General features: G+C 41.8%; 4 protein-coding genes and 1 long non-coding RNA gene across 14 annotated transcripts; 3 read left to right on the forward strand and 2 right to left on the reverse strand.

Moving 5' to 3' along the window:
• Nucleotides 1-2,055: 2,055 nt before the first annotated feature.
• Nucleotides 2,056-3,663, forward strand: LOC148396243 (uncharacterized). Its single transcript, XM_088378540.1, has 3 exons — nucleotides 2,056-2,316; nucleotides 2,413-2,506; nucleotides 3,009-3,663. Exons 1-3 carry the CDS (start codon nucleotides 2,192-2,194, stop codon nucleotides 3,294-3,296), a joined length of 507 nt encoding a protein of 168 aa, XP_088234666.1. The 5' UTR covers nucleotides 2,056-2,191; the 3' UTR covers nucleotides 3,297-3,663.
• Nucleotides 3,664-6,783: 3,120 nt separating this feature from the next.
• Nucleotides 6,784-18,665, reverse strand: terb1 (telomere repeat binding bouquet formation protein 1). Of its 9 annotated transcripts, none has more exons than XM_088378521.1 (19): nucleotides 18,137-18,664; nucleotides 17,916-17,999; nucleotides 17,419-17,529; nucleotides 16,748-16,879; nucleotides 16,463-16,594; nucleotides 16,317-16,377; nucleotides 16,132-16,229; nucleotides 15,925-16,053; nucleotides 15,694-15,846; nucleotides 15,490-15,621; nucleotides 15,284-15,409; nucleotides 14,823-15,189; nucleotides 14,468-14,532; nucleotides 14,318-14,389; nucleotides 13,958-14,209; nucleotides 13,387-13,458; nucleotides 9,329-9,356; nucleotides 9,177-9,262; nucleotides 6,784-9,046 (listed from the first exon to the last, which is right to left on the reverse strand). In XM_088378521.1, the coding sequence occupies exons 2-17, from the start codon at nucleotides 17,995-17,997 to the stop codon at nucleotides 9,337-9,339; spliced, it is 2,004 nt and encodes a 667-aa protein (XP_088234647.1). In that variant the 5' UTR covers nucleotides 17,998-17,999; nucleotides 18,137-18,664; the 3' UTR covers nucleotides 6,784-9,046; nucleotides 9,177-9,262; nucleotides 9,329-9,336. The 9 variants fall into 9 exon arrangements, with proteins under 9 accessions (XP_088234647.1, XP_088234646.1, XP_088234643.1 ...); XM_088378520.1 differs by having other exon boundaries at nucleotides 18,068-18,664; XM_088378517.1 differs by lacking the exon at nucleotides 18,137-18,664 and having other exon boundaries at nucleotides 6,784-8,844; nucleotides 8,915-9,046; nucleotides 17,916-18,058.
• pdp2 (putative pyruvate dehydrogenase phosphatase isoenzyme 2) lies at nucleotides 18,428-23,573 on the forward strand. Of its 2 annotated transcripts, XM_088378528.1 has the most exons (9): nucleotides 18,444-18,517; nucleotides 18,734-18,847; nucleotides 18,924-19,133; nucleotides 19,404-19,523; nucleotides 19,968-20,254; nucleotides 20,440-20,545; nucleotides 20,831-21,067; nucleotides 21,594-21,893; nucleotides 22,054-23,573. In XM_088378528.1, the coding sequence occupies exons 2-9, from the start codon at nucleotides 18,773-18,775 to the stop codon at nucleotides 22,312-22,314; spliced, it is 1,596 nt and encodes a 531-aa protein (XP_088234654.1). In that variant the 5' UTR covers nucleotides 18,444-18,517; nucleotides 18,734-18,772; the 3' UTR covers nucleotides 22,315-23,573. The 2 variants fall into 2 exon arrangements, with proteins under 2 accessions (XP_088234653.1, XP_088234654.1); XM_088378527.1 differs by having other exon boundaries at nucleotides 18,428-18,847.
• LOC148396246 (uncharacterized) lies at nucleotides 22,842-24,652 on the reverse strand. The gene is made up of 3 exons (XR_015859037.1): nucleotides 24,363-24,652; nucleotides 24,128-24,292; nucleotides 22,842-23,692 (listed from the first exon to the last, which is right to left on the reverse strand). It is a non-coding gene; the product is annotated as an uncharacterized LOC148396246 (long non-coding RNA).
• On the forward strand, nucleotides 24,099-26,804 carry tmem253 (transmembrane protein 253). Its single transcript, XM_088378534.1, has 7 exons — nucleotides 24,099-24,216; nucleotides 24,406-24,555; nucleotides 24,792-24,902; nucleotides 24,973-25,029; nucleotides 25,417-25,527; nucleotides 25,607-25,759; nucleotides 25,829-26,804. The coding sequence occupies exons 2-7, from the start codon at nucleotides 24,406-24,408 to the stop codon at nucleotides 25,877-25,879; spliced, it is 633 nt and encodes a 210-aa protein (XP_088234660.1). The 5' UTR covers nucleotides 24,099-24,216; the 3' UTR covers nucleotides 25,880-26,804.
• Nucleotides 26,805-26,815: the final 11 nt, after the last annotated feature.

Consider the following 26,815-nt stretch of genomic DNA (forward strand, 5'->3'; position numbering starts at 1 on the left):
GACTCTTTTGTTTGAACTTTTGACCTACAGCTTGTCCAGTTCAAATCGGGTCACTCAACAATGCCTTTTAATATACAGCTCAATGACCAAGCTCATTACTCAATTTACTTGCAGGTCAAGTCAATTTTGCCCTGAATGTTTTCCAGCCTCTCACAAAACATTTTTCTGGCATTTTTGATGAAAAAAAATTGCAATTTATTGTATAGAACAAAAGAGATAGGAATGTAATGCAAAGAAATAAAATGTTTTATAAAGTGAAATTGCAATATGTTAGCAGACATGTTAGCTAATACTAATTTTGCCTGTTTAATACATATTCCGCAAATGAAACATTAATCTGATGACGGTGTTTCAACAAGGTGGGCTGCACAGAACAAATCATTACAAAAGAATTTTGCGGGGTTGATTTCCGCTTTAACATGTCTCCTGTACGTACGTCAAGTCAGTCATGTTTATTTATATAGCACTTAATCACGTCTCAAAGGGGTTCACATGCCCACAGTTGACAAATATTCTCGACATACCCTGGTCATAATCCGCATGATGGCATTTGACAGCAAGGAATCATGATTTAGATGATTTTTTTCCCCTGATCATGTTTGACCCACAAATTTGGGGTGGCAGAAAAAAACCAAAATCTTCTTATCGTCCAGGCTGATCTGTGCATGTGGCAGCAAGCCTGGGGAAGGATGAGCAGCCCTGTCTAGGGCTTCTTTTAAATGTTCGCATTCGTATTTCATTGAAACTGTTTTTTAGTATGAGGACAATGTGCTAATGTTTGGGGGTAGTGTGTTAATTGGGGGTAAAATCATATGTAAACTATGTCACCTACTAACTGGTGTTGGGTGCTAAAAAGGGTCAACGATGGGAATATTTAGGTCAGTGGTCGTGACACATTTACAAGAGAAGTAGTTCAATATTTCATTTATTGCATCAAGAGTTTTATTGGACCGTGTTGTGTTCCCTTTTCCCTTCTTCACCCTTTAATTTAGTCCAATTGCCAAAGCTGCTCTTTGCAATCAAGGCCTAAGCACTTGTCGCAAGGGGCTTTAGCGGTGTGATTAAAAAGCCTGAGTGACTGAGCGCTTTGGAGCAAAAAAGTCACAGTTTGTATCATGAAGAGTCTCTCCATGATAAAAATGTAAGTAAATATGAGTCGTAAACAGGCAATAAAATGGAAAACTACTATATACAAATAATCAAATGCTGAACTAATAGTGCGTGTTTGTGTTGATGCGTGTGTGTGCTAGACTTTGCAGTTTTAATTACACAGCACAGATTGCAACCCAAGATTAATCCTACCACTAATTGTACTTACTGTATATTTTATGCCTTTATAAAGTTACTAAAGTAACATCAAATGGCGAGAACAACTTTCTGAAAATTATCTATTGATGCTGAGACCTCCCCTCCCGTAGCCAGTAAAGTAACCTTGCAGTGATGAAGCCGTTAAGCCGAAAGGTGAATTTACCAGACCATATACGTTCACACAGTATAACAGTGTGACAACAGTACAGATAATCCAAATATATAATGTATAAAACAGTCCTCTCCCAAGGTTTTTACAATGCATAGTTTTAAATTGCTTGCTGTGATACATCAACAAAAATGTAATTGTGTGTAAATATGTAAAAGGGTATTTTCTTTTTTTGCCAAAAACTGCTGTAACAGCACGAATTTACATAGTCAATGTTCATCAAGGTGTTAAGTTTGCATGTAAATAAAGTTTATTAAATTTATTTTTGTCTGCTCTAAAAGGCAACCATTGTATACACTGAAGTGTCGCCATTTAATTGTCTACCTTTTCACATTAATAATAATAATAATAATAATAATAAATTATATTTAGATTGCACATTACATTTTAAGAGAATCTCAAAGTGCTCCAGAAACGCTTTCTCTCATTCTCTCACCACAACTGCTGCAAAAATGCTATGTCAAACTGCACTTCTACATATTATATTGTTTCTTTGGTTTGACTTTTACTGCTTGAAGGGCATGCGATGACCGCCCCAACATGGCGACGGATCAGACCATGGAAATGACGTTTGACAACACTTCCGCATCCGTCACTTCCTTTGTGGTGTCATGCATTGACATGTTGTTTTTCTACTGCCTTTACTCTTGGAGATAAATATTAAAAGGAATCCCTAACCCAAAATGAGCAAATGCTGTCGCATAGACAACAGAAATGGACGACAACAACGGCAACATGTCGGAGCGACGCCGCGCTTTGCCGTTGTGGATGTCCAAAAAGGACAACAAGGGGAAGGACAAACAGTCACTGAAGACAACAAGGAAGAAGAGAGCTGCGCGGTATCCGAAGTCCTCGAGTCAAAATTGAGCATGAATCAAAATCCCCTCTTTTTTTTAAATTGTTGATTTTTTTTGTTTTGTTTTTGTTTATTTTAGGGCAGTTCTTTACTGCATGAACGAGAAAGAGCTGCTTGAAGCAGCTATTGCATATCTTGGCGACCAGCATAGAACTTCCCTATCCGGCAAGCAGGTGACGTCGTTTCCTCTTTTTCCTTTATTGAGACAAATCAACACATTGCGGCAATGTTTTTTTGTTTGTTTGTTTTTATGTTCAAGGGCCATATTTGATTAAAAAAACAACAACAACTGGCTCATTGGATAAGATCATTTGGAGATGAGGTTATGAAAGAAAGCTTCATTTAAAGTTATGAATATGTACACTGGTATATGTCATTGTATTAATGATAACCCAAATATGCATCAGCACAAGGTAAACAGTAAATGGAAAAGCATGGACGTTTGTATGTATGTATGTATGTATGTAAGACAGCTAAATAAATGCACAAAATATCTGCAGCTACCTTTCATTAGTAAATCAAGATTCTCTGTTTGAGTCTTGGTTCCATTCATACAGTATATGTGCTTGATTGGCATCCAGTCCAGATTCTACCTCCAATAAGAAGCATTATTAACTTTAAAATTGGTAAATTGACAAAAACGTACCTGGTGTCTTACCTGACCCTTCATGACAGGTTCAGTCCAAGCTGAAGGATGCTGCTGGAAAAAGTGACCTTTCAACAAAGAAGACAGGGAAGCTGGTGTCTTTAGAGGAGGGGAAGCCAGTACGTCAAGAGACCTGCGTCTCAGAAACAGACTTGGATGTTGCTGAGATGGAGACTATTCCGTACGCCAGGAGCACTCATGAGGAAGAGGAAGAGGACACAAACCAACAGACAGAAAAGACTGAGAGGCAGCATTTGACTGAAAACCAAGGCAGTGATGATGACATGCGCCTTGTACGAGAAATCTTTTTCACCTGAAAATACAATCTGCTTCGCACACCCATTGTTAGTTTGTGCTTGCATCCAGGGAGCCTTTGCAAATCTCAGGCATACAATCGAGACGCACCTAAAATGGGTGAAAAGGGCCTCTTTCCGTGTATTGGCCCTACGATGCATTTTGTTTGGAATATGGGAGGAAACCGGAGTACTCAGAGAAAACCCACAAATGCACGGGGACAACATGCAAACTCTGGAAACGGAATCAAACCTTTATTATCTTTTTATTCATGTATTTCTTTTCTTGAATCTTTTGCATATCTAACTACTGTTAGCTAGAAGCTGGTTGAGTATTATTCTTCTGACTAATCCCTTGTAGAGTGGATAGTAAACCCAGTAAGAGCCTCCATTTTTTGGTAATGTATCATTTTATTGAGTCGTGATGATCAGCTCAATCGCGACAGAAGACAGGAGGACTAGAGGGTTGTTTAATGGCTGGAAGGGATGACATTTCTAATGCAAACAAATGGAAATGGTCTTGTGCAGCCTGTATCATCCCAAAGTCCATCTTTTTTTTTTTTTCTTTTTTTTTTTTTTTTTCAAAGTCAAAGTCAGCTTTATTGTCAATTTCTCCACATGCCAAAGACACACAAAGAAACCGAAATTTCGTTCCCCCCTATCCCACGGTGACAAGACATGGCTCACAACAGACAAACAGTAAACAAGTATAACAAAAGCGTGCTGAATAAATAATGAATAAATAACACAACAATAAATAAATAAATAATTAATTAAGAGGAGCGTAAAAACGCGTACAGCAGACATTCCCGAAAATAGCGCAACAGTGCCGCACGCTACGCAGAAGGGGGTAGCGAGTTCAGGGCCCTAACAGCCTGGAGAAAGAAGCTGTTGGCGAGTCTGGTGGTGCGGGAGCGCAGGCTCCTGTACCTCTTCCCAGAGGGCAGAAGGTCAAACAAGGAGTGAGCCGGGTGACTCACATCTCTGGCAATCGAGGTTGCCTTGCGGGCGAGATGGGAGGTGTAAATGTCCTTCAGGGAGGGAAGCGAAGCACCAATAATCTTACCAGCCGTATTCACTATGCGCTGCAGGGCCTTCAAGTTCTGTTCAGTGCAGTTACCACCCCAGACAGCGATGCAACTGGTGAGGACGCTCTCAATGGTGCCACGGTAGAATGTAAACAGGACTGCCTGAGGAGCACATGCACGCCTGAGCTTCCGCAGGAAATACAGGCGGCGCTGAGCTTTCTTTGCCAGTGACGAGGTGTTCGCGGACCAGGAGAGGTCCTCACTGATGTGCACCCCCAGGAACTTGGTGCAGCTCACCCTCTCCACCACAGCACCGTCGATGATCAGCGGCAGGTGTGTTGTGTGACCCTTCCGGAAGTCCACAATGATTTCCTTGGTCTTACTGACGTTCAGCAGGAGGTTGTTGTCCCTGCACCACGTGGTCAGAAGGTCAACTTCCGACCTGTACCGAGTCTCGTCGCCCTTCGTGATGAGACCCACCAGAGTCGTGTCGTCAGCAAACTTCACTATGCGGTTGTCGCTGTAGGTCGCAGTGCAGTCATGCGTCAGCAGGGTGAAGAGCAATGGACTGAGCACGCAGCCCTGGGGGGCCCCCGTGCTCAGCGTGATGCTGGCGGAGATTTTGTCGCCAACACGCACCACCTGAGGCCTCTGACAGAGGAAGTCCAGTATCCAGTTGCAGAGGGAGGTACTGAGGCCCAGCTCGTCGAGTTTGGAGATGAGTCGCTGCGGCACAATGGTGTTGAAGGCAGAGCTGAAGTCCACAAACAGCAACCTCACATATGAGTCCTTTCTCTCCAGGTGGGTGAGGGCCGAGTGGAGGGCAGAGCAGATGGCATCCTCAGAGGACCGCTTGGCACGGTACGCAAACTGGAAAGGGTCAATGGTGGGGGGGAGAACGGACTTGATGTGCTCCAAGACCAGCCGCTCAAAGCACTTCATGATGATGGGCGTCAGTGCCACAGGGCGGTAGTCATTGAAGCAGGACGGTGCAGGTTTCTTCGGCACAGGAACGATGGTGGCAGCCTTGAAACACGAGGGGACGATGGCCTGCTGCAGGGAAACGTTAAAGATGTCTGTGAAGACACCCGACAGCTCCCCAGCGCAGTCCTTCAGCGCTCGACCCGGGATGTTGTCAGGGCCCGCCGCCTTACGGGTGTCAATAGCGGCAAGCGCCCTCCTCACACCGTCGGCAGAGAGGCGCAGGGGCTGCTTGTGTGGGGGGGGAGTGGTCTTCAGCGGGCAAGTGCTGTTCTGGGCGTCGAAGCGAGCAAAGAAGCGGTTCAGATCGTTCAGCAGGCGGACGTCGCCCTCACAGCTCCTCGGCGCGGGCTTGTAGTCTGTGATGGTCTGAATGCCCCGCCAAAGGCTACGTGCGTCCTTGCTGTCCTTGAAATGGGTGGAGACCTTGCACGAGAACGCCTTCTTCGCTTCTTTGATGCCTCGGGACAGGTCGGCCCTCGCTGTCCTCAAGCCAGCCTCATCCCCTGCTCTGAAAGCCTTGTCCCTGGCCCTCAACAGTCTGAGGACAGCCCCCGTCAGCCACGGCTTCCAGTTCGCGCGAGTGACGACGGATTTCGAGCAAGTCACATCATCGATGCACTTCGTGATGTAAGAGGTAACAGAGTCAGTATATTCCTCTATGTCCGTCCAATCGTTGTAGGTGGCTGCCTGCTTAAACAAGTCCCAGTCAGTGGTGTCGAAGCAGTCACGAAGTGCATCGGAGGCACCCTCAGGCCACACTCGAACCTGCCTCCGAACCGGCCTGGATGCCTTTACCAATTGTCTGTATGCGGGCAAAAGCAAAACGGTGAGATGGTCAGAAAGCCCCAGATGGGGGAGGGGGGTGGCTTTGAAGGCTCCCTTTTGCGCCGAGTAGACCAGGTCCAGGAAGCTGTCTCCACGTGTCGGAAAAGGAACATGCTGGTGAAGCCTCGGGAAAACAGACTTCAGGTTGGCATGATTGAAGTCTCCAGCGAAGATGGTGAAACCGTCAGGGTGCGCCGTTTGCTGTTCACTGACGGCCTGGTACAGTTCGCCAAGCGCCGCGGTCCTGTCTCCTTCGATGTTGGAAGGCGGGATGTATACCGCGACTAGCAGAATCGCGGTAAATTCCCTCGGCAGATAAAAAGGACGGCACTTAATGATCACAAACTCCACAAGCGGCGAGCAGTGCTTACATACAATCACAGAGTCCCGGCACCATTCTTCTCGGATGTAGACGCATATTCCACCTCCTCGCGACTTTCCCCCTCGTACAATGGCACGGTCCGCCCGATAGCACGCTAGCCGCTCCAGATGCACCGCAGAGTCCGGAATGTTGTCACTCAACCAGGTCTCGGTGAACACGAGCACACAGCAGTTCCGCACCGTCCGGTTCGTAGACCTCAGCAGGCGAACGTAATCCATTTTGTTGTCCAGCGATCGAACATTCGCCAGAAGAAAGAATACTTCTGCAAGAAGTAAGCGATAACCTTTTGACACCTTTTGTCCCAAAATTTGTAACCCTGCATTGAAAAATTATTTAAATTTAAATAAGGCTTATGAAACTCTTGGGTGGCGCAATCTTTAATGTGCTGCTGGTTTGATTCCTGCCGCTGGCCTATTTCAGTCCCACGTCTTATTCGACCTGATTTTGAAATCATACATTAAGACCTAGAGCCTAGTTTTATTTCCCAATTTGAAAATCTAACCGTAAATCTCATTCCCCTACAACTGCTGATTATTTATTTATTTATTTATTTAGGTATTTTGAACATCTGATCTGCTCATGACTTTGGCTCGCAGCACAAAGCATAAACAAAGATCAAGTGACAGCTCGCAATGAAAAATAGTTGCCATTTTCTCTGTTGACGACATCACATGAATGCACCATGTATCTTTTTGCAACAATGCGACATTTTCATGCTTGATGTTACTCTTGGGCGACATTTCAAAAAAGGCCAGGTGTCTCTATGCCACCAGGGGTGTACTTTCTGCCCCAGCACATCCAGTTGGGGTTTCCCAACACGTACACCAAACCGCGCAGAAAGTATCTTAACTTAGCTGACAGCCTCTAATCAACTGATGAATGTATAGTTGCTCTTTCTCTTAATGACACACCCATGTTCGGAATGAATAATTAACTTGTTATTTTTCTTAATGACATGTTGAGTCATTAAGGCAACAAACAGCCTACACTGTTTAACAATGGGTTTGCTTTTTCTGTTTGTTTTTCATAACATAGTCATCTTGAATGTGTTTCACCATTACTAGTGACTTGCGGTATGATCGTTAAACTGACTCGTACCGGGCTACGCTTTTATGAGACACGGTGGAGGTGATTGGACTCAACTGGAGTGGCAAATTAATAATTCTTGGATTCATGGTATCGAATGACCATGCATTGTTGTGATACCTTTCTTTACTCTCAAGGTTTTCAGCAATGGACTCAGAAGGTTTGCAATGAAGAGTAGAAAAAGAAAGACCGAAACATCCCTTTATATTTACCCAAGATGCTCTTTGACGTTCCAAATCTGCTGTCAATAGAAATTGAGCGTTGTTGAGAAACGAGAAGAGTGGGGTGGACAGTAAACCCAGAAAAAGAGTCATCAAGTTTTGATACTATATTATCTCAATGAGTCATCAGTAAATCTCATAAGTTAATGATGTACGAATGAGAACAACTCTCTAATGCAAACATACGGCTCGTCATCTGTGCAGTCTTCATCATACCAAAGTCCATCTGCAAGAAGTAAAAAAATCAAGTTTAACAGCATTCTATTTGGGGAAAAAAACTTGAATCATTGATTTTGATCGCATTTTCTGACATTTACTTACTGTCCTCATCAATTGCAACACAGTTACTAGCGGCACTGGACTCTGCATCATTATCAAAGTTAAGGAAATCCTGCTCTGAACCGTCAGACCATATGAAGTCATATTCCTGGAATACCAAGTCCCACGTAAAGACAACCACAGAGCATTTGCATCTACTGTCTGGTTTTTCAATTGACATCACCACCCGACACATTTCCGTACTTCCATTTCTGGGTCACAGAGGCGCCGGAAAAGCGAGCTACATTCTTTTACCCACTTCCCCTCGCCCAATGTTTTGATTTTTTTTGACACGGTTATTTTTATTTTTGAAGCAGTGGCTTGTTAACTGCGAGCAGCTTGTTAAGACACGTAGCCGTAACAATCCACCTCGACCTACAGGCTCTCGAGAGCACCTTAGGGTTAGGTGACCCCATCACTTGCAAAATGAAGCCCCAGAATCCAGCCACAGTAATGTTTTCCTGGAGCCAGAGCACCCGACATTGAAGCTAACCGATGAAAGGTTTAGCAGATTATTCTTGCTTAGTTGGTGGCTCGCTAGTTTCGGTAGAGAGCAGGGAGAAGAGCAGTTTGTAGATAATTGATCCTACTTCTGGGGCTGCCCCAGCCTGCGGAACCTGGACGTCCTTCTCCGTAACCAGAATTTCTTCAACCCGTTTCCCATTTTGTCAAGTCAGATAATACCAGTGCATGAAATGAAATTGTAATGATTGGTGATAATGGATGAGCTGAAACAAACAAAAATAGGAAGTCACCATTATTCTTTCTGTTCTATTCTTTCTTCAATCATTGTTTCACCTCAATTGCATCAGTGAGTCCAATCCAAGCAAATTCATTGTTACCGCCCACTCGAATCAGTTCCAGAACAAAGGCATTCTCCAGGGCGTTGTGGATGGAAACAAGATTGCCACCAAGGATGTTGCAGACACTCTAATGAACAAAAAACTTTGTATTCACTTGTTCCGGTTCACCAATTGGCAAGAGTTATTTTGAGCGCGATAGCTAAATGGATTACTCATTGCGGGTAGGCAACTCCATAACAAATGCTTTTTTGACGTACCTCTGCATTTCCAAAGGTCCTCTCATCATCTTGATAGATCTAACAGTGACAGTCCAACCGAGTCCAGCCTTTGGGGCAGTCATTAGCTGTAAAACAATTGTTGTTTTAGGGGATATTGAGAAAATATCAAATATTGAGCTTGCACTGCTAACCTTTGCTCCTAAACTTTGGGAATGACCACTGTGAAGAAGAACAAAAGCACCTTGGTAAATTCAGACTGCTGAACAGTGGCACAAATGAAGACCGTAATTTTGGAAGAAATTGATTGACCAACTAATTGACAAATAGTAATGGATTATCAAATGAATCGATACTGTTTTTGATAACCAAATGATAACTAAAAGGAACCAAACTAGTAATGGACTTTTTTTTGTTTTGTTTTGACAAATTTTGTTTGTACATTTGTACACAATGTACTGTTTTTTAATCAAAGAATGAAGATTCAAATTTATCTTTGGAGATTAAAATTCAAATCTATCCTTTAACTCACACATTAATTTGCCATATGGCCCTATTTTTGAATAAAAGGATGGATATTAAAACATAAAAAACGGTTTCTTTTTAATAGATTAATCGACAGAAATCCGTTTGTAAAATAATTAATAGCTGCGGCCCTAAAATGCATAAAACACAATACTGAACGTTAGTTTAAGTCAGTGATTGAGACTTTGACTCACGACTCCAGTCAACAGTCCACTGTTCCCACAGAGGAGAACTGCTAAGCAAAGACCAAATGCCATCTACAATAAAAGAGCAAGATTTCATATTTCCAACAGAAAATATTAGCCTTACATTTACAGCACATCTCTTCTAACAAAGCAAGAATCGGATGAAAGCTGAAAACTTCCATTTGCAAGGGTAAAATGTAAAGTTACCTTTGCAGTCTTGATGCCTCACTCAGTGAACCGTGACAAGAATTTTTCCTATAGGCTGTGTTTGCCCTTCCCTGTCTATGGTGCCAAATTAACTTCAACACAGATGAGGTTACGCCTTGAGGAAGCATGCACGTTCCAGGTCAAGTTGCAACGCAAGTATGTATAGTGTCATTCACCTATAGTGAGACATTCGTAAAGCTTGTAAAAGCTTGAAACATAAAGGAATTGAAAGCACAACAGTCACTGAGCGCAGAACACTTATTGATGTATGTATCTATGTATGTATGTATGTATGTATGTATGTATGTATGTATGTATGTATGTATGTATGTATGTATGTATGTACTGTAATTTCCGGACTATAAGCCGTGACTTTTTTCCAAAATTTTGGACCCTGCGGCTTATAGTCAGGTGCGGCTTATATAAGATTTTTTTCGTGATTTTTGTGATGACTTGATCACTTTTACTCTTAACACTATTATATACAGTAAAAGCTACAAAACAAACTGACAAATAACTCGTTTTCAAATCAGACGAGTAAAAACTGGTCAAATATTTAAAAAAAAAGATATTAGTAAAAGTGAAGACAATTTGCAATTCTAGTAATGACACACAAATTTGATGCACAATTTGTCTTCGCGGGCCACATAGTATGATGTGGCGGGCCGTATCTGGCCCCCGGGCCTTGAGTTTGACACCTGTGCTCTAAACCCTTTCTCTTACCCTGCCATGTCACTCAGAGATTACACAAAGCAGTGGCGCTGTTTGGACCATCTGGATTGTATTAAAACCCAATCAATCAGCATTTAAATTCAATTCTTTTGACATTTTGCTCACCAAAAACAAGTTGTAATGAATGTGAACTTTTAATGCATTTCATTCAGAAGGTTACTTTGAACCTTAAACGGCAGCGCGGCGTACTTATGGATTTTTACGGCCTCCGGCCTCCAGGAGGCGATCTAGCAGGAAGCAAGAGCAAGACAGGCAAAGAAGAGATAATAAGCCGAAGAAGACGCGCTAGTTTGTGTTTACATTTCGCGCATCACGCAAAACGCGACCAAGACGGACATTACTGAAAGATTCAAGATTCAAGAGTTTTTTACTCGCCATGTTTGAGCGTGCCAAACAAGGAATTTGACTTCGGTAAATCACAGCCTCTGTTCAACATTTAGGTGACTAACAACAACACTCAGGACATGTGAAAAATGAAAGATATTCTCAAACATCCCCTGATCTTAAACTGATCTTAAACTCTCAAGAGGGCAAGAAAAAACTCAAAACTCCAGCTAGGGGAAATGAGAAACCTTGAGAAGAGACCACAGATGGGAGGGTGCATCATATGCATTTAAGCCAAAGGCAGTCGATGTTGATGACATTATCTTGTGTCTACTCTGGAGCGTACTTATGGATTTTTACGGCCTTCGGTCTCCAGGGGGCGCTCTAGCAGGAAGCAAGAGCGAGACAGACAAAGAAGATATAATGCGCCGAAGAAGACGTGCTAGTTTGTGTTTTGATCGTCATCAAGCACACACCCGCGCCCACACAAAGACAGGAAGCTTTTATACACAAACCGTCATTATGGGGGACAAAAGAAATGCATATGATGCCGCTTGCTAGTTTAATGTAATTTAGCGCTTCGTGCATGAATAAGATTAGCATTAACAGACCCTCTTCACACTCAAAGAAATGCATAAAAGCGACGACGAAAGAGAGACTGAGAAAGTGTGAGGCGAAGGATATCTAACGCTATTCCAATCGGACACTAAGGAGGAAGACTTCGATGGTTTCAGTGTACAGGAGGAAGATGAAGACGGCTCTTTTTTTACTTTTACAGGTATGTTTTGTTTAACCAGCCCTGTTAGTGCTGTGCTACCGTGTTGCTGCTGTGTTGCTGCTGTGTTACCGCCGCGTCTCAGTGACTTTGCTGTGTTACTTCCGTGTTGCTGCTGTATTACTGCCGCGTCACAGGCAGTGTTTGGAAAGAAATGTTAAGGTATGTTATTAAAGCTTTAAAAAAAACTTTCTGTGTCCAGTCTTTCTTTGCGAACAACTCGCGTGCACACTTCCCCGTTGCTGCGGTACTACTGCTGCGTCACAGGCAATGTTTAGAAAGACATGTTCAAGTATGTTATTAAAACGTTAAAAAGGCTTTCTATGTACTGTCTTTCTTTGTAAAAAAAACTCGTGTGCACGTGCGGCTTATAGTCCGGTGCGGCTTATGTAAGAAAAAAACTGAAATATCCTTGAATTTTAGCTGGTGCGGTTTATAATCCGGTGCGGTTTATAGACCGGCAATTACGGTATGTAGTATGCATGTATGTATTTGTATTTAATACATGTCATTTAAATTGCCTAATCTGCATCGATTGCATCTTTGTCATCCAGAAGACCCCTTCTTAAAATTGTTCCACTTGTGTAAAAAGGGCTGAGTGAACTATCTTTATTCCCTGCTGCGGGAAGGTTTAATTTAAACATCCTTCCTTCATATATCCTGTTGTAGCCAGTCAAACGGAAAATGACACGACAATTGCTGGGAGTGTCTCGCTCTCTCTCTGATTCAGCAATTTAATGTTGTTTTAACTTAAGGCTTGTCTCATCAGACCTTAACCAAAAAACATATGTATAAATTTACCTTAATGGTTGCGCAAAAAGTTCAAAGTCTGTTAGAATGAGAACAAATGCTGCTAGCTTTCACATACCAGCTATTTATTTCCAACTATCTTCATCCCAGATTGGTCCCTAATTTCAATCTCTGAGCAAAAATGGACAACTAACTATTGAACATGTATTGTCTGTTTCATTCACACCTAGTTTAAAGTTAATCAGCCTAACATCCGTTCTTTTCCAGAATGTGGGAGGAAACCACAGTACCTGGAGCCAATAGTAAGAATATACTTAAATGAGTAGCGAGCTGACAGCGACAATCAAAACTTTATGTTACATGGAACCAGGCACGACAAGGCTTAAACATATACCATTTGAATTAATAAATGCCAACAAATACACCATCAACAATTACAACACATGCTTAAGGGTTCATCTGAACTAGTTTGTACGTGCTGTCGAATAACTCAGCATACAGGAGCAACTTTAAACTGCACTGTTGACGATTGTGTAGCAAAACAGTATAGGTCAAAAGTGATGAAAGGGTCACGATATTTGGTCCAGGAGCTCTCACACAGTCAGCAGCATCCTGCGGCTTCACTTGTCTGGAGGTAGAAATAGGACAGTCTTAAACTTGATTTATAACACTTAAATGACACAATTCTCATTTCTTCCTCTCAGGTGGCACGATTAGATGTAAAATAGAGAGAAAACAAAACTGACATTCTTACCATTGTACAACTTTATAATCTTTTTAGGGTTTTTTTGCTGTGCTCCTTTCTGGATGGGAGTCAAGATGATATCTGGATAGAGGAATAATTTTGATGTTGATAAATGATAAAAGAAAAAAATAGCATGACAAAACTGAAAGCGGTTATCACATTTGCCTTACAGTTATGATATTTTGGCTTTGCATCTTAACTTTGTGGCGTTTGCATGTTGTCCTTATGTCATGTTATCCCAATAAAATGTTTGACACAGGCTGCAACGCCATTTAGAAAAAAAAAAAAGTGGGTGGGGCTTCCCAGACAACTACTATTCCAATAAATTCGATTTTTTTTCTAGTTACACAAATACACAAAGGAAATATTTAACAACTAAAACAGTAACGATGAATATAGATGGTTTTATTTCAGTAGCAAAAAGTGGTTTGCTCCACTTTCAACTCCATGCTAATGTCCGATTAGTGAGCATGTGACATCAACAAACTTCAAGTAAACACTGCACACATTTCATTTAAAAAAATAAATAAAATAAAAACAGGGCAGTTTTAGACACCCGAGGAGTTGAGGAAAGACTTACTTTTTAAATTCAAACACGGAATCCTGAGTCTTGCAAGGGTTCTCTGCGGCGTTCTCATCAAGTCCCTCTCAGGTCTCATGTTGGTCGGGTCCACCACTACGTTCTCTCCCTTCAACAGAGAGCGGCGGTGGGGAGCCTTGAAGCGCTCTGTCGCCTCGAGAAGGACCTTGTGGATTTCGCACAACTGACAACAGGATTCCAAGACGTATGCAAAAGTGCGACTGGTCACTCTCTCGAAAGGTATTACGCAAACTGAGGGAGTGAAACAAAGTCAGTAAAATAAGAAGGGAAATTATGATCTTGTTTGTTATGAAGACAACACATCAATGGTTTTGTGGCACACGCTGTTTGTTTTCTTACCTGTGCATCTTTCAATGTTGCGAGATTCTTCCTCTTGTCTTCTCTCCTTAAATATGTCGCTGTCCTGCAACTCTGAACAACGCAACATTTAAAAACATGAAAAATGGTGTAGACACTTGAGACATATGTATTTACTTCTCTATGGCTTACTTTTTGCATCACTGAATTTGATAACTCTGGGTACTGGATCTTGCTCTGGAGAGTTCAATGGCGGCCTTATAAAAAACAAAGACATTAAATAACTGAAGAAAATGAGAATTTTTCATTTTGTATTGGATATACCTGGATTGTGCAAGTATATCTAATTGAGGTGTGAATTACAGGGAGTCATCGATTTAGAATTAGAACAATCTTCATCTACACGACGTATCTTATTATGTTTTCATATAAATATAACATCACTACATTATCAGCAATTATCACAGTGTGCAGCGGATTCAGACACACACATTTGGAATTTTGTCATGATCAGAGGACTCCCTGTCAAATGCAAGACATCCCCCACCTGTCTTTTGTATGTGTATCACGGCCATCATGTCGCAGCTGTCCTGGGAACTGGTTGAGGAATCCAGTACCGTTACATAATGAACATGACACATTTCGCCTGCTGCTTTCCGCCATATCTTTCCCAGCACATGGATTTGCACTCTTGACGCATCTGCCTCCTGCTTCTATTTTCTCCGTCGTGTTGGCTACCTTGGAGGAATCCAGCATTTTAAGGACACTAAGAGTCTTGGGGTTGAGTGACTGGCAACCTTCTTGCAACAGCTGTGAGGTTGCAGGAAAAGAAACTGGACCAGACTCTTCAGCGGCTTCTGTGTCAAGCTTCTCATCTTCCTCTTGCTTTGGACCAGGTATTCCCAATGATGTAACTTCATAGACAGACAAAAAGATTCCACAAATCAACAACCAATTCTTTTGTTAAGATCTCGTTTGATGAAGCTGTTTTCATGCCACAGGACTTACTAGCCTGTTTGCAGGTCTGCAATATGAACGTTGCAAACTTCCTGACCTCCTTGTCTGCATCTTCAGCGAGCAGTGTGATAATGAGCGGAAGGCCTCCACACTGCACCAGTTGGGACTGGTGTTCCTCTGCAGACATGCGAAGAAAACAGGCTACTCCATCGTGTTTTACCAAACTCCATTGTTTCCACGTCCACTTAAGTTCTCACCAGAGGCTTCAGTGAAATGGCCCAGCAATATGAGCACTGCCAGTCTGTCCTCACAGTTAAGGTGTGGGCAAGTCAGCAGGGTAACAAGATGATCCACGACACTATAGTGGGCCAAACCCGCAGCCAGGTTTGCTGCATGGGAGTAAGAAGCAAATGAAATGTTATTATCAATGGCAAAAAGTTATTAGATAGGTTCATCCTCACCGTTGTTAGCAATACAAGCAGACACAGTCTTGATTATTATTATTATAAGCTGGCGAGACGACAGGTTTGTGTCAGATTCAGAAGCCAGACGGACCAGCATGCAAATAAGGGTTTCTAACAGCCCGGTGGCAGCAAAGTTCCTTTGAACGCCTTCTGGAAACATTAAGCGCATACATGTTGGATAACATACGGTGCTTTAATTTGACAGTATAGAATGGTGACGTGATTTACCGTTGTTGGAAACTGTCATCGCTATGAAGAAGCAAAGGTATCGAAACACCTCGAAGCCAGGCAAAGGAATCTGCCGAAGCCACATTTTTATGTGGGGAAAGGATAACACACAGACTTGCTGCGCCTTCTCTGGAAAACAAAAAGTTGGTAGAACTCTTCAACCAAACGTCATGGCAATAATTAGCAATTAAATATTTCATTGCGTACCATTCTGAGGGTTATTGACACACCCACAGAGAGCATTTGACACTGATACCCATAGACAAACGTGAGCAGAGTTGGCGGTAGATTCAGGGAACATGTTCCTAAAGTGATACACACACAAACATTTACGTAAAAAATAAAATTGTTTGATTTCTGTGCAAGTACAACACTGACTCATTTGCACCGACCTGAAGAGGTTCAGCAGAATGTCTATGCAGCCAGTGGTCTGGGCTAAAGTCTGCCCTGCCTCTGGAAATAGAATAGTTTTGATGAGGTTTAGTCGACATTCATGTATCTCCTTTTTTCTAAATTGTGTGAGCAGCTTTGGTCTTACTGTTGTTGGCTACCAACACTGACAGTAAATAGACAGAGACACTCTTCTGCTTGAGTGAGGCATTTTTTTCCTTCATATATGCACAGAGGTCCAGAAACATCTCCCTTTGGCACAGATTATTCTTGCAGTACACTTCAAGGGACGAAACACATGAATTGGATTTGTACTGTTTGTTGTTCAATCGTATTTCTGTTGTTTCATCTTAGTGGATGCAGTGAGCATTTTCATACAACACCATCTAATTAAAATTATGCCACTGTAAATTATTGAGCACTCTGTACGTACCATTGGCTTCTGCTAATGTGCCGAGTGTAAAGAGTGCAGTCTGCTTCACATTTGGATGAACCACATCGGATTTTAAGAGATTGCACACAAACGTCACTCCTCCCATTTCTCTCAGCAAGTCCACATTGTTCTCTGAAATCATTCATGCTCAATGTGAAATACTAACTAAGAAGGAATGTGGCAACAGGAGTTTTTTTTAACAACGGGAATGACCAAAGGATGCACTAGTAATTTAAACATAAATAATGTAAACCAAGCCACATTATAGAAGATAAAAACAACTAAACTAATAAAACAACAAGAGCAGAATTTTTGTATGTTTCATGATTTGTCAGGTTTAACCAAGAATGATTTATTGCCTTACCTCAAAAGCAGGGAAAAATATTTGTAATTTATCACATTTTCATATTATGTATTACTTGTGCACTCTCTGCATCCATTACAACCTGGTGATCCTGAAAGGGGGATCCTTCCATCTGTGGTCCCTTCTCAAGGTTTCTCATTTTCCCCTGGCAGGGGTTTTTGAGTTTTTCCTTGCCCTTTTGGGAGCTTATGATCAGGGGATGCTTTGAGAATAATTGTCAATTTTTTGTTATGTGAAGCCCTTTGAGACTGTTTGTGATTTAGGGCTATACAAATAAACTTGACTTGACATGACAGTTAAGTGTTACCTTTTTTCTCACATATGGAGTTGATAGAGACAAGGGCTTTCTTTTGCTGTTCTGGACAGTCCATCTGGAACTTGACACATTCCAGCAGCAAACGGAGATCTGTCTTGGTAGCTGACATCACAACCACGAAACAACATAGCAGCCTGTTAATGATCCCCAACCTAATTGCGGCCTGAGGATCATTGGTGTGCTGAGCATGTCCAACGTATATACATATATATGTTTATCCATGGCAGTGTCCGGGTGACAGACAGAAAAATTACAGTAATCCCTCGCTATAACACAGTTTTCACAGCCTTGCTGCTTCACGGATTTTTTTTTTCACAGTGCATTGTGTTATGGTTTCAGAACAAAAAGACACTACAGGCCACAGCGGCACAGTCAGAGGCGCAGTGAAATACGCGTGAGTCACAATTTGCGGATTTCACTTATCGCGGGCGGTTTTTGGAACCAATTATCCGCGATAAACGAGGGATTCGTGTATACGTATGACTCACTGTTGCGGCTGCTGGTGTAAATCACAGCATCATCTGTGTTCTTCTGAGCTGTTTCTGTGGTTTCAACTCCTAAGTGATGCATTACTTGCCAAGACATAAAGTAAATGAATATATTTACCATGACAACATCACAAATGCTCACATTTACCTACCTTAGTCTAGTTTAAAGGTATACGTTACTTGTGTGTGATATGGACTAGAAATTGAATCAAAATGTTTACCTCGACTGTATAAGTGTTGTTGTTGTTTTTTTGTGGGGGAGTAATTAACGTTAAACTAATGATTTGGGACTCCACTTCCTTCACCTAGCTGCGCACGTAAATAAAATTAAAAAATGGCGTCCGAGGACTTTTTTTTCCCTTCATTTAATCCACGGTGATTACTCAATCATCCACTTATTAATTGTGCTATTTTCTTACAGTCAATTCAGATGTACATATTTAGTATTTGAAATATTTCTTCATGTAACAAAATTCAACAATTTCCGCCCGGAATATACGTCATTCGTGACGATCAATCTACGTCATAATCACGTGCCTTAGCTGTTCTTGACACCCCTCTGTTCACGACTTTACTCAACCCCCTTGTGTGTGTTTTAATAGGTGACAACTTATTTATTTGCGCCGTATTTTGTAATTCATATAACGACGTTCTGGTTTGAGTTTTAAATAATACAAAAGTCGTGATTACGCTGAAGTAGCACGCGACGCTAACGTTAGCCCGTGTAACCTATATAGATAACAAAACAAATATGATTTCACCTTTCGGCTAATTTCGTTGCGCGTACCTAACGTTCCCCTTTTGCTATCTATACGCAGGCAAACTATTGGTTAACAATTGCTTTAACGTTATAAGAAATGTTGAGGCGTTCGTACGCCAGCATCATTGAACGAGCGTCAAGAAGAGGCAGCGACATCCCAAATGCACTACAGGTTCTTATTTCGTCTTTTTGACTCAATACTCAATTGTTCATTTTAACGAGGGATATTTTGGGGGGTGTCTCCTCAGTATCGCCCTCCCGCAGTGTTCCCCAAGCAAGCATACCAGCATCGTCAATGTTCGTCCTGCTGGAATCTGTCGATCAGAAGAAGTGAGCACAAGTTGTGCACATGTGTTCCGTTGACTACTCAAAGTGGACGTCAGCTGTCAACACATCAGGATTTTGACTTTCAGCTCACTCGAATGCAGATCGACAGTATACTTCGAGCAAATGAGCAGGTAACACTGTAGATACGTACACTGGGGATCAACTCTGCTGTCACCTTGACTCCCAGATACTGCTCTACTTACTTATTTGTCTAATTGACATGACATCGTTTTTTGTTTTTGTTCATTTATCGCCTAGAAAGCTTGTTTTTAAATTCTGATATTTCTTTTAATTGGCATGAATCTGTTACCAGAGACTGTTTTGATGCATTCGATAATGCTGAGGAAAAAGTACTGTGAATTGCTGAATTTCCATTCCAGCCTTTTTCACCTGTGTTGCAGAGTGTGATTGTGCCAGAGTTTGATGTCCGAGGGCTCAGCCTCGTGCGAAAGTTTGAGAGCAACTATTTAGCCGCCAATACGCCCAATGAAGACCGCCGCAGCGCAGCCACCTGTTTGCAGGTATTTTATTTCCGTGCCACTTTGAATTCCTGTTGTCTCATTAAATGGTGGACACCTCTCCAACAGTGCGACTTATCTGTACATTGTAGTTTGACACGTGAGGATATTCTTGGTCTGGGTAAAAATTGGCCCGGAACACACCATGTCTAAAGGTTAATTAAGTGGCTCGGTCAAACTCTGTGTTGATCCAACCTTTAAGGGTTTGCTATCAAAAACATTAAGCAACTTTAAACTTTACAATTGTCTGCCTGACCTTTTTCGTTTTGAGAGGTAGGGAAAAAATTAACTCACCCAACTACAAGATTTTCGCTTGGCCTAATCCCATAGAAACATAAGAGTCATTGCTAACTTTGATCCAAACGGAGGGAAATAGCTGAGATATGTCTAGATTGTCTTCATTTGTGCACCTCGCTTAAGTTGTAAGGAGGAAATGCCTCTCCCTAGGCAAAGGGCACACTCTTTGGCATCTTCGATGGCCATGGTGGCTGGGCTTGCGCGCAGGCGGTCAGTGAGCGCCTTCTGTACTACATCACCATCGCCATGATGCCCAGGGGCAGTCTGGAGGAGCTGGAGACATGCATGGAACGCGGCAGGCCCGTCCCGCCCGTCTTGCGCTGGTATAAGCACCACACCGACTTTAATTACCGCGACTCGGCTTCACTCTACGTCCACCACCTCCGAGTCTTCTGGCAGGAGCTTCTGGACAGCCACGAACATGAGGAAGGCATGTGGTATGTGCTCAATGTCTCCTAAACACAAATACTAGATTACAAACCTTAATTGATAGAGAGAGAGAGAGAGAGAGAGAGAGAGAGAGAGAGAGAGAGAGAGAGAGAGAGAGAGAGAGAGAGAGAGAGAGATACAGTAGATACAGATATGACATCCAGACAGGAGGTATTGTCTTTTTTGCCCCCAGCCCTTCAGATGCCCTGCATTATGCCTTCAAGCGTCTGGATGCCGACATCTCCTTAGAGGCTCAAGTTCCTCTTTCCAATGACTTGATGAAAAGCACTGCCATCCAGGTAGCGTCCTAATATTTATAGGTTTGGTCACAGTATGGCCCATGGCTGACATAGTGGGCAGCCTGCGCCACTCTTGTTTTAAATACCTTCTGGTATTTACATTTTCAAGACTTTTAAATCTGGTTGCATTCATTTTGCAGTTTTTTTCCCCTTAAATTGATCATTTTTCACGTATATTTCATTGTACATTTTTGAACATATCATAACAGAAAACCTAATTAAGTCTATGCACTGTAAAAATGAATGTGCCACCATTGTGCTGGGCTAATGTATGATTGCTTCCAGGTTGCCTTCGCCGGGTCTACAGCCTGTGTTGCTCACGTCGGCCCAAAGGGCATCCATGTGGCGAACGCTGGCGACTGCAGAGCAGTGTTGGGTGTTCAGGAAGCCGACGGCACATGGACCGCTGTGCCTCTTTCTCAGGACCACAATTGCCAGAACAAGGCTGAGCTAAAGCGCATCAGGGCCCAACACCCACCCTCAGAAAGGCAGACTGTGGTCACGGATGACAGAATTTTAGGGGTGAGTGATGATTTTTGGGAGGGGGTACTTCCGGAGTTGCTTGTGCTTAAAAAACTGCCATCGTTTTGAGTAACCCAATAGCCATTTTCTTCATTAAGAAATGGGAAAAAAAAATAGAGTACAATATAAATATTTTGAGCTTTGCATACATTAATTTACTACTATTATTTTGAGCACACTTTTAGTTTACCAAAGCATAGTCAGTGTTGCCAAATTAGCAATTGGGTAACGTGCACTTGGTCCATCACTTGTGCCATTGCTATTTTGCAATTTTTTATGGTTTCACATTCTTGAACATAGCATGGTGGAAAGCAGATATGTCCATTTCAAAAGCAGTCTTTAATCAGTTTAAAACTTTTTCCCTCTGAGTGATGTGTGCTTCTAAGTCAGAAAGAATTTTGAAGAGATTTTCTTCCCTTTGATATCAAACCTAACAGCAGAAAAGTAAAAGATTGTTTGGTGAAGGAGAAAAATAACTAAAATTGGTAATTTAATTTTTCTGAATAAAATAATTTGGCATCATCAGGTTTTGATGCCCTCGCGAGCATTTGGGGATGTGAGGTTCAAGTGGAGCCATGAGTTGCAACGGAGCATCCTAGCTAGCCTGGAGTCCGACGTCCACCCCGACTCGCTCAACCTCTACCACTACACGCTGCCCAACTACCTGACGCCACCGTACCTCGATGCGACTCCGGAGGTGACATACCACAAAGTGAGGCCACAGGACCGCTTCCTGATCCTGGCCACCGATGGCCTGTGGGACGAGCTGAGGAGCCAGGACGCCGTGCGGCTGGTTGGCGAGCACCTGAGCGGCCTTCACCTGCAGGTGTGCATGCTCACAAGATGGATGCCTTTAGATAAGCTTTTCCAGCCGCCGATATAAACAACCAAAAAAGATTCTAATTTCTAAAATCAAGCATATTAATCAGTGATGCCTCCATTGTTTGAACAACAAAACACAAACCTCCCTAAATGTCATCCCCCAGTCTCCAATCTCTCAGTCGGAACGTCAGCTGAAGTTGGGCCAGCTCCATCAGCTCCTTCTCAAGCGCCAGGCCCGCGCCTCACCCGCCTCTGACGCTAACGCTGCCACACACCTCATCCGGCACGCCCTGGGCACCGGTGAGTACGGCGAGCTGTGCCACGAGAAGCTGGCGTCCATGCTGGCCCTGCCGCAGGACCTGGCTCGCATGTACCGTGACGACATCACGGCCATTGTGGTGTATCTGAACACGCAGATTGATTGATGGGTGGCGTGATGTTTTCAACAGAAAGACACTTGAATTCTAAGACTGGTTCGATCGAATTGTATTAATTTATCTTTTGTCTTCATTTTGGAGCACATCTTTCATTTTTAGATGAGATGTTTTTTGGTCCAATCAGATTTCAGCCTCTGGGTCATTCAAAAGTTGGCAAAAACAATTAAAATAGCATTTCTATGAAGTTATTATTTAGAATATATATATTTTAAAAAAGACCATTCATTTAATATTTTTCTTCCTCAGGAAAATGTATCTAGCTCAACCATCAACAGTGCATTTTTTTTAAATGAGATATTTAATTAGTCATATACTGTGTTTAGCACAGCTCTTTGAGCTACGTAGGCCACAGAAACACATTTTCAAATATTTTTGAATAAATCCTTTTCAATTAAAGTTCCATTTATTTTATTACAATTTTAATTTTATTGTTACTGTACATAGTAGCAGGATTGCAAGGGTTACAAATTGCTGCTGATGTTTTGCTCAAGATGAAATGCTGGCTGATAGGCTAACTAGTCAAGCACAAACTTAGCTACGTAATGAAGAAAAAAAAAGATAAATACAGCATGTAAGTTTCTGATTATATGAGTAACAGGGTTGTGTTTCTTTGACACACTCTGTTAGGGCTGAAAATATTCAACAGACAATCAAAATCAAAGGATAGCTAGCCTATGTGATTAAGTCGTTTCATGTGGCTCACTTGTTTACGCTTTATTTAAATTGCCAGAAAGGTTCGAGTTAATGGGATTGAGTGTACAAATACGTTGAGACACAATGCCAGATCTTAAGGGTTAAATGTATGTATGTGATGAAGCAAAAATATTTTAATATTTTCATATCGATTTAATTCATGCATTTAATATTGAAGACCCTGGGACCAAATGCACAAGCTGCTACTGGTATTGATACTTTACACGCTTTATGTTTCAGAATGTATCATATCAGGTCAAGCTCAGATAATGTGAAGAAGTGGCCAGATTGGACATTAAATGATTTTTTTCTACTGTAGCTATATGGGGCTTTTTTATTTGCAGCGTGTCACATGTTGAGAACAATGCGCACAATGATAGTTTTGATCGGCTGTTTTTCTTCAATCGTGAATCTCATTTTTGTGATGGCAAAACTGTGACTCAGTCGACAATCCATGTTTTACACTTGAATGTAAATATTCTCTCCTCTGTGTCACTGTATAATTTGACTTTACAGTCAATGAAGGGAAGAATAAAAGATGTATATGATGTAAAGATGTGTTGTGGGCTGGTCTGTTGACAGTTTCTTAAAAATGTGGTCACTTTTTATTTGTGAATTCTGGAGAGTCTTTAGACTCCCTCTGGAGCAGAAGTTCACTCCCACTGTGTCTGGTCTGTGAACAAACGACATCCGCGCAAAGCTACCATGAGAGGGATTGTCACATTTTGTGAAGCGGTGATGTCACTCAAATATAGAGTCAAATATAAAGAGTTTATCCACTATGAAAATATAAAGCAAAACTACTCAGTGGAAAGAAAAAAAAGAGAGGAAACAGCGTTTGCAGAAATGTCAACACTTAGTGGCAAACAACACAGAAAGCAAACACTCTTCCTAAGCTCAAGCCTCATAAAACAAGCTAAAACATCCAAGGACATTAACCATCTAAAATAAGTAACAATAAAAAAAAGTCACATTACTAAAAGTATTCAGGCATATTTTTCCAAGCCACTGAGGTTTTACCTTTAAAAAGACATAGAATATGAAGTGAAAGTAAAAAAAACAAAACAGGGGAATCATTTCCTCTTTGGTGGACTTTAACCTTGCTTACCTTAACCTGCTGAGAAGTGAACTTTGAACTTGGGCCTGCTTCGCAGTCTTGAGAAGCAACCGAGTGAGTCTTCAGATTTCTTATTGAAGGTATGCATTCAGCGGAATGAAAATCTTTTAAGTTACTTTCGGATTGCAAACCGTGAGTGGCTGCAGCTGACCTGAACTGAAAACAATGGCAAAAACGCTTCAGTGCTTGAGCTTCTGCCACTTGGAAGTTATGTTGAAAAGCTTACCATGCTGCATACATGGTCTTGACGTTTCTGGTCTGCATAGCAGATGAGTGAGAACATGTTCCAAGAGGGTCTGTACCAGGTGTACTTCAAAGAGCGCCCACAGACGAGGCTCACTGAGCAGCAGAACTTGCACCACGCCAGGATTCATCGTTGGTTCTCTTCAGTGGTCAACACCAGGCTGCTGGTCAGCGGGGTGAGTCGTCCCTGATTTGTGGTGCAACAAATCAAAACGAATATGATGATACGATTAAAGAAAAAAAGGATTTCTCATTCTCGTAGTACTGAGTGACTGTTTTGCTCACCACTTTCATTAATCTACTTTTCATCACGTGATCATGTAAAACAAGCAGTAGGCCACATCCCAGGCAGATGCATTTGATTTCCAAAATGCCTCTATTGTCCTACTGGACCACTGTTGTCTGCACATAGGTGGTGCAGTTCTTGAGCGGTGCCGTCTGCGTGTTGACCGCCGTGTGCCATGCATGCGTGAGCTACGACTGCTCCGTTGCCATGACGATACCGGTGTGGTCCAGCATCCTTGTGAGTCCGCGTCAGATCATGCTAACCGTATGACACACATGAACAATCTAGTTTGTTGCTGTTGTTACAGTTCATGGCTGCTGGATGTGTGGCAGTAGAAGTTCAGAGGAAGGCCAATAAACTCAAGGCAAGCGTTTGATTAAAACAATACGACCTCTATCATATCATAAACAACTCTGTGTTGATTCACGTGTTTAATTTGTTCCAAGCTCATAACTCAATTTCCTTATTAATCATATGAATTCAAATATTAAAGAAGTAGTGCACTTTAGCCATTTTCAACAGGAAAAGGTTTAATATTGTATCCGGAATCAATTTGATAAGTTCATTATTTTTCATGTGTATTTAACATGTTTAAAAACACATTTTGCCACTTGCTGTTGTCTGCAAATGACATCACGCGCTAAGTGCTCGGGTACCGACCAACCACCTGGTTTCTGATGCTGGTCATGTCACATTTGCATTACCGAAAATGTTTTTTCAATCTTTTCTATAATAACCTTGCTCTACACAGATCATTATCCTTTTGAGTGTGCACGTCCTCTGCTTGCTGATTGGTTCTAGCCTGCTGTTAGGGTACTGCATCTCGTCTCAGCGGCCACCTACGCTCAATACAAGAAAACAAGTGAGTCCCTATATGTCTTGAGCTGTGACTGTGCTGTATTGTAAAAGTCAACGTACTGTTCACTACTTCCTCTTCTCAGCTTGTCGGCTCATACCTGGCTAAGGGCAGTGCAGTAGCGTTCACTTTGCTGTGTCTGATACTGTCCCTCTATATCGTCTTGCTGTCGTGGAGAGGCCTCCAGCGCTACGGGAGTACGACAGCCCATGTTCGTGGGTATGACCGTGTCTCACAGGTCAGCTGTTTCCTTGTGTCACTTCTGGTCCGAGAAGCAAAATATGACTCATCATTGTCTATACAACAGGAACCAGATGGAGACACTGGGCCTTTACTGGAGCACGTGGACTCAGTGTGATGTTCGATCTGTCCGTCCGTCCGACCATCCATCCCATCTCATCTCAAGTTATTGTCTTTGCACATTTTGTGTTTTGTTTTTCAATAAGTCACTTTCTAACATTGTGCACATAATACAATCATATCATAATTAAGTCGAATATAAAGAATTTAACAACGTGTGCATCATTGAAAAAAAAACAAAAAACAAAAAAAAACATCAGCATTTTGGGCTAAAAAATTGGATTAATCAGAATTGGGTTTTTTTCCCTCTTAGATTATGGTTGATAAAACAATTTAAAAGGATTTCAATTTTTATTTTCTATCATTTTATTTTGTACTTTTGCTGCTCTGGCCCTTATAATATATAAAAATCATTGAGGATTTGGTTAAAAAAACAAAAAACAACAATGCACCAAACACAACAATTGTAGAGCAAACTGTTATATACTTGTTTTTTGGTCAACTTTTTAGCTGCTTGCAAATCTCCTCCTTAATGCATAGGACCATACTCGAAAAACAAATGTTGACATCTTCCTGATAAACCAGTCTGAATACATACTTTAGAGTTACATATGTTACATACTATGTTTCCTATGTGGATATTCCATTGTCATTTCAATTAAATATGGTGAGAGTAAAATGAAAAGTATACCGTTTTTTTGTTTTTTAAACATTTTTTGCCAAGTGTCGGAACTGCCATATGCCATAAATGTAACTTTAAAGTGGCCAAAACTTATGACTTGTTTTTTTTTGGCAGTGACTCACTTTAGTCCAAAACCTGTATTGCAAAGAAATAACAGCAGTGATGGAGCCTCCTTCATAGTTTGTCGACAAATTATACTTCTCTTGTGTCATGTGACTTTGACAACCTACACATTCAACATTCCAATTCTGTCAAGTAAATGTATATTATGCTGCTCGTCGTCTTTCTCAATCAGACGCATTTTGACTGCAA

This window comes from Syngnathus floridae, chromosome 6 (genome assembly GCF_059516105.1).
Source record: "Syngnathus floridae isolate MCC-2025c chromosome 6, RoL_Sflo_1.0, whole genome shotgun sequence".
In the NCBI taxonomy this organism is placed as follows: Eukaryota; Metazoa; Chordata; class Actinopteri; order Syngnathiformes; family Syngnathidae; genus Syngnathus; species Syngnathus floridae.

What these genes read in the sequence shown, in the direction of transcription:
- LOC148396243 (XM_088378540.1), top strand. Translation starts at nt 2,192, where the DNA reads ATGGACGACAACAACGGCAACATGTCGGAGCGACGCCGCGCTTTGCCG. An exon ending in AGGAAGAAGAGAGCTGCGCG is followed by an intron (nt 2,317 to 2,412) that starts GTATCCGAAGTC and finishes TGTTTATTTTAG; the next exon opens with GGCAGTTCTTTACTGCATGA. An exon ending in CTTCCCTATCCGGCAAGCAG is followed by an intron (nt 2,507 to 3,008) that starts GTGACGTCGTTT and finishes CCTTCATGACAG; the next exon opens with GTTCAGTCCAAGCTGAAGGA.
- terb1 (XM_088378517.1), bottom strand. Translation starts at nt 18,036, where the DNA reads ATGGTAAATATATTCATTTACTTTATGTCTTGGCAAGTAATGCATCAC. An exon ending in GATGACAGTTTCCAACAACG is followed by an intron (nt 15,847 to 15,924) that starts GTAAATCACGTC and finishes TAATGTTTCCAG; the next exon opens with AAGGCGTTCAAAGGAACTTT. An exon ending in CCATTTCACTGAAGCCTCTG is followed by an intron (nt 15,410 to 15,489) that starts GTGAGAACTTAA and finishes GCATGTCTGCAG; the next exon opens with AGGAACACCAGTCCCAACTG.
- pdp2 (XM_088378527.1), top strand. Translation starts at nt 18,773, where the DNA reads ATGTTGAGGCGTTCGTACGCCAGCATCATTGAACGAGCGTCAAGAAGA. An exon ending in GAACATGAGGAAGGCATGTG is followed by an intron (nt 20,255 to 20,439) that starts GTATGTGCTCAA and finishes TTTTGCCCCCAG; the next exon opens with CCCTTCAGATGCCCTGCATT. An exon ending in TGAAAAGCACTGCCATCCAG is followed by an intron (nt 20,546 to 20,830) that starts GTAGCGTCCTAA and finishes GATTGCTTCCAG; the next exon opens with GTTGCCTTCGCCGGGTCTAC.
- tmem253 (XM_088378534.1), top strand. Translation starts at nt 24,406, where the DNA reads ATGAGTGAGAACATGTTCCAAGAGGGTCTGTACCAGGTGTACTTCAAA. An exon ending in CGGTGTGGTCCAGCATCCTT is followed by an intron (nt 24,903 to 24,972) that starts GTGAGTCCGCGT and finishes CTGTTGTTACAG; the next exon opens with TTCATGGCTGCTGGATGTGT. An exon ending in GGTATGACCGTGTCTCACAG is followed by an intron (nt 25,760 to 25,828) that starts GTCAGCTGTTTC and finishes TCTATACAACAG; the next exon opens with GAACCAGATGGAGACACTGG.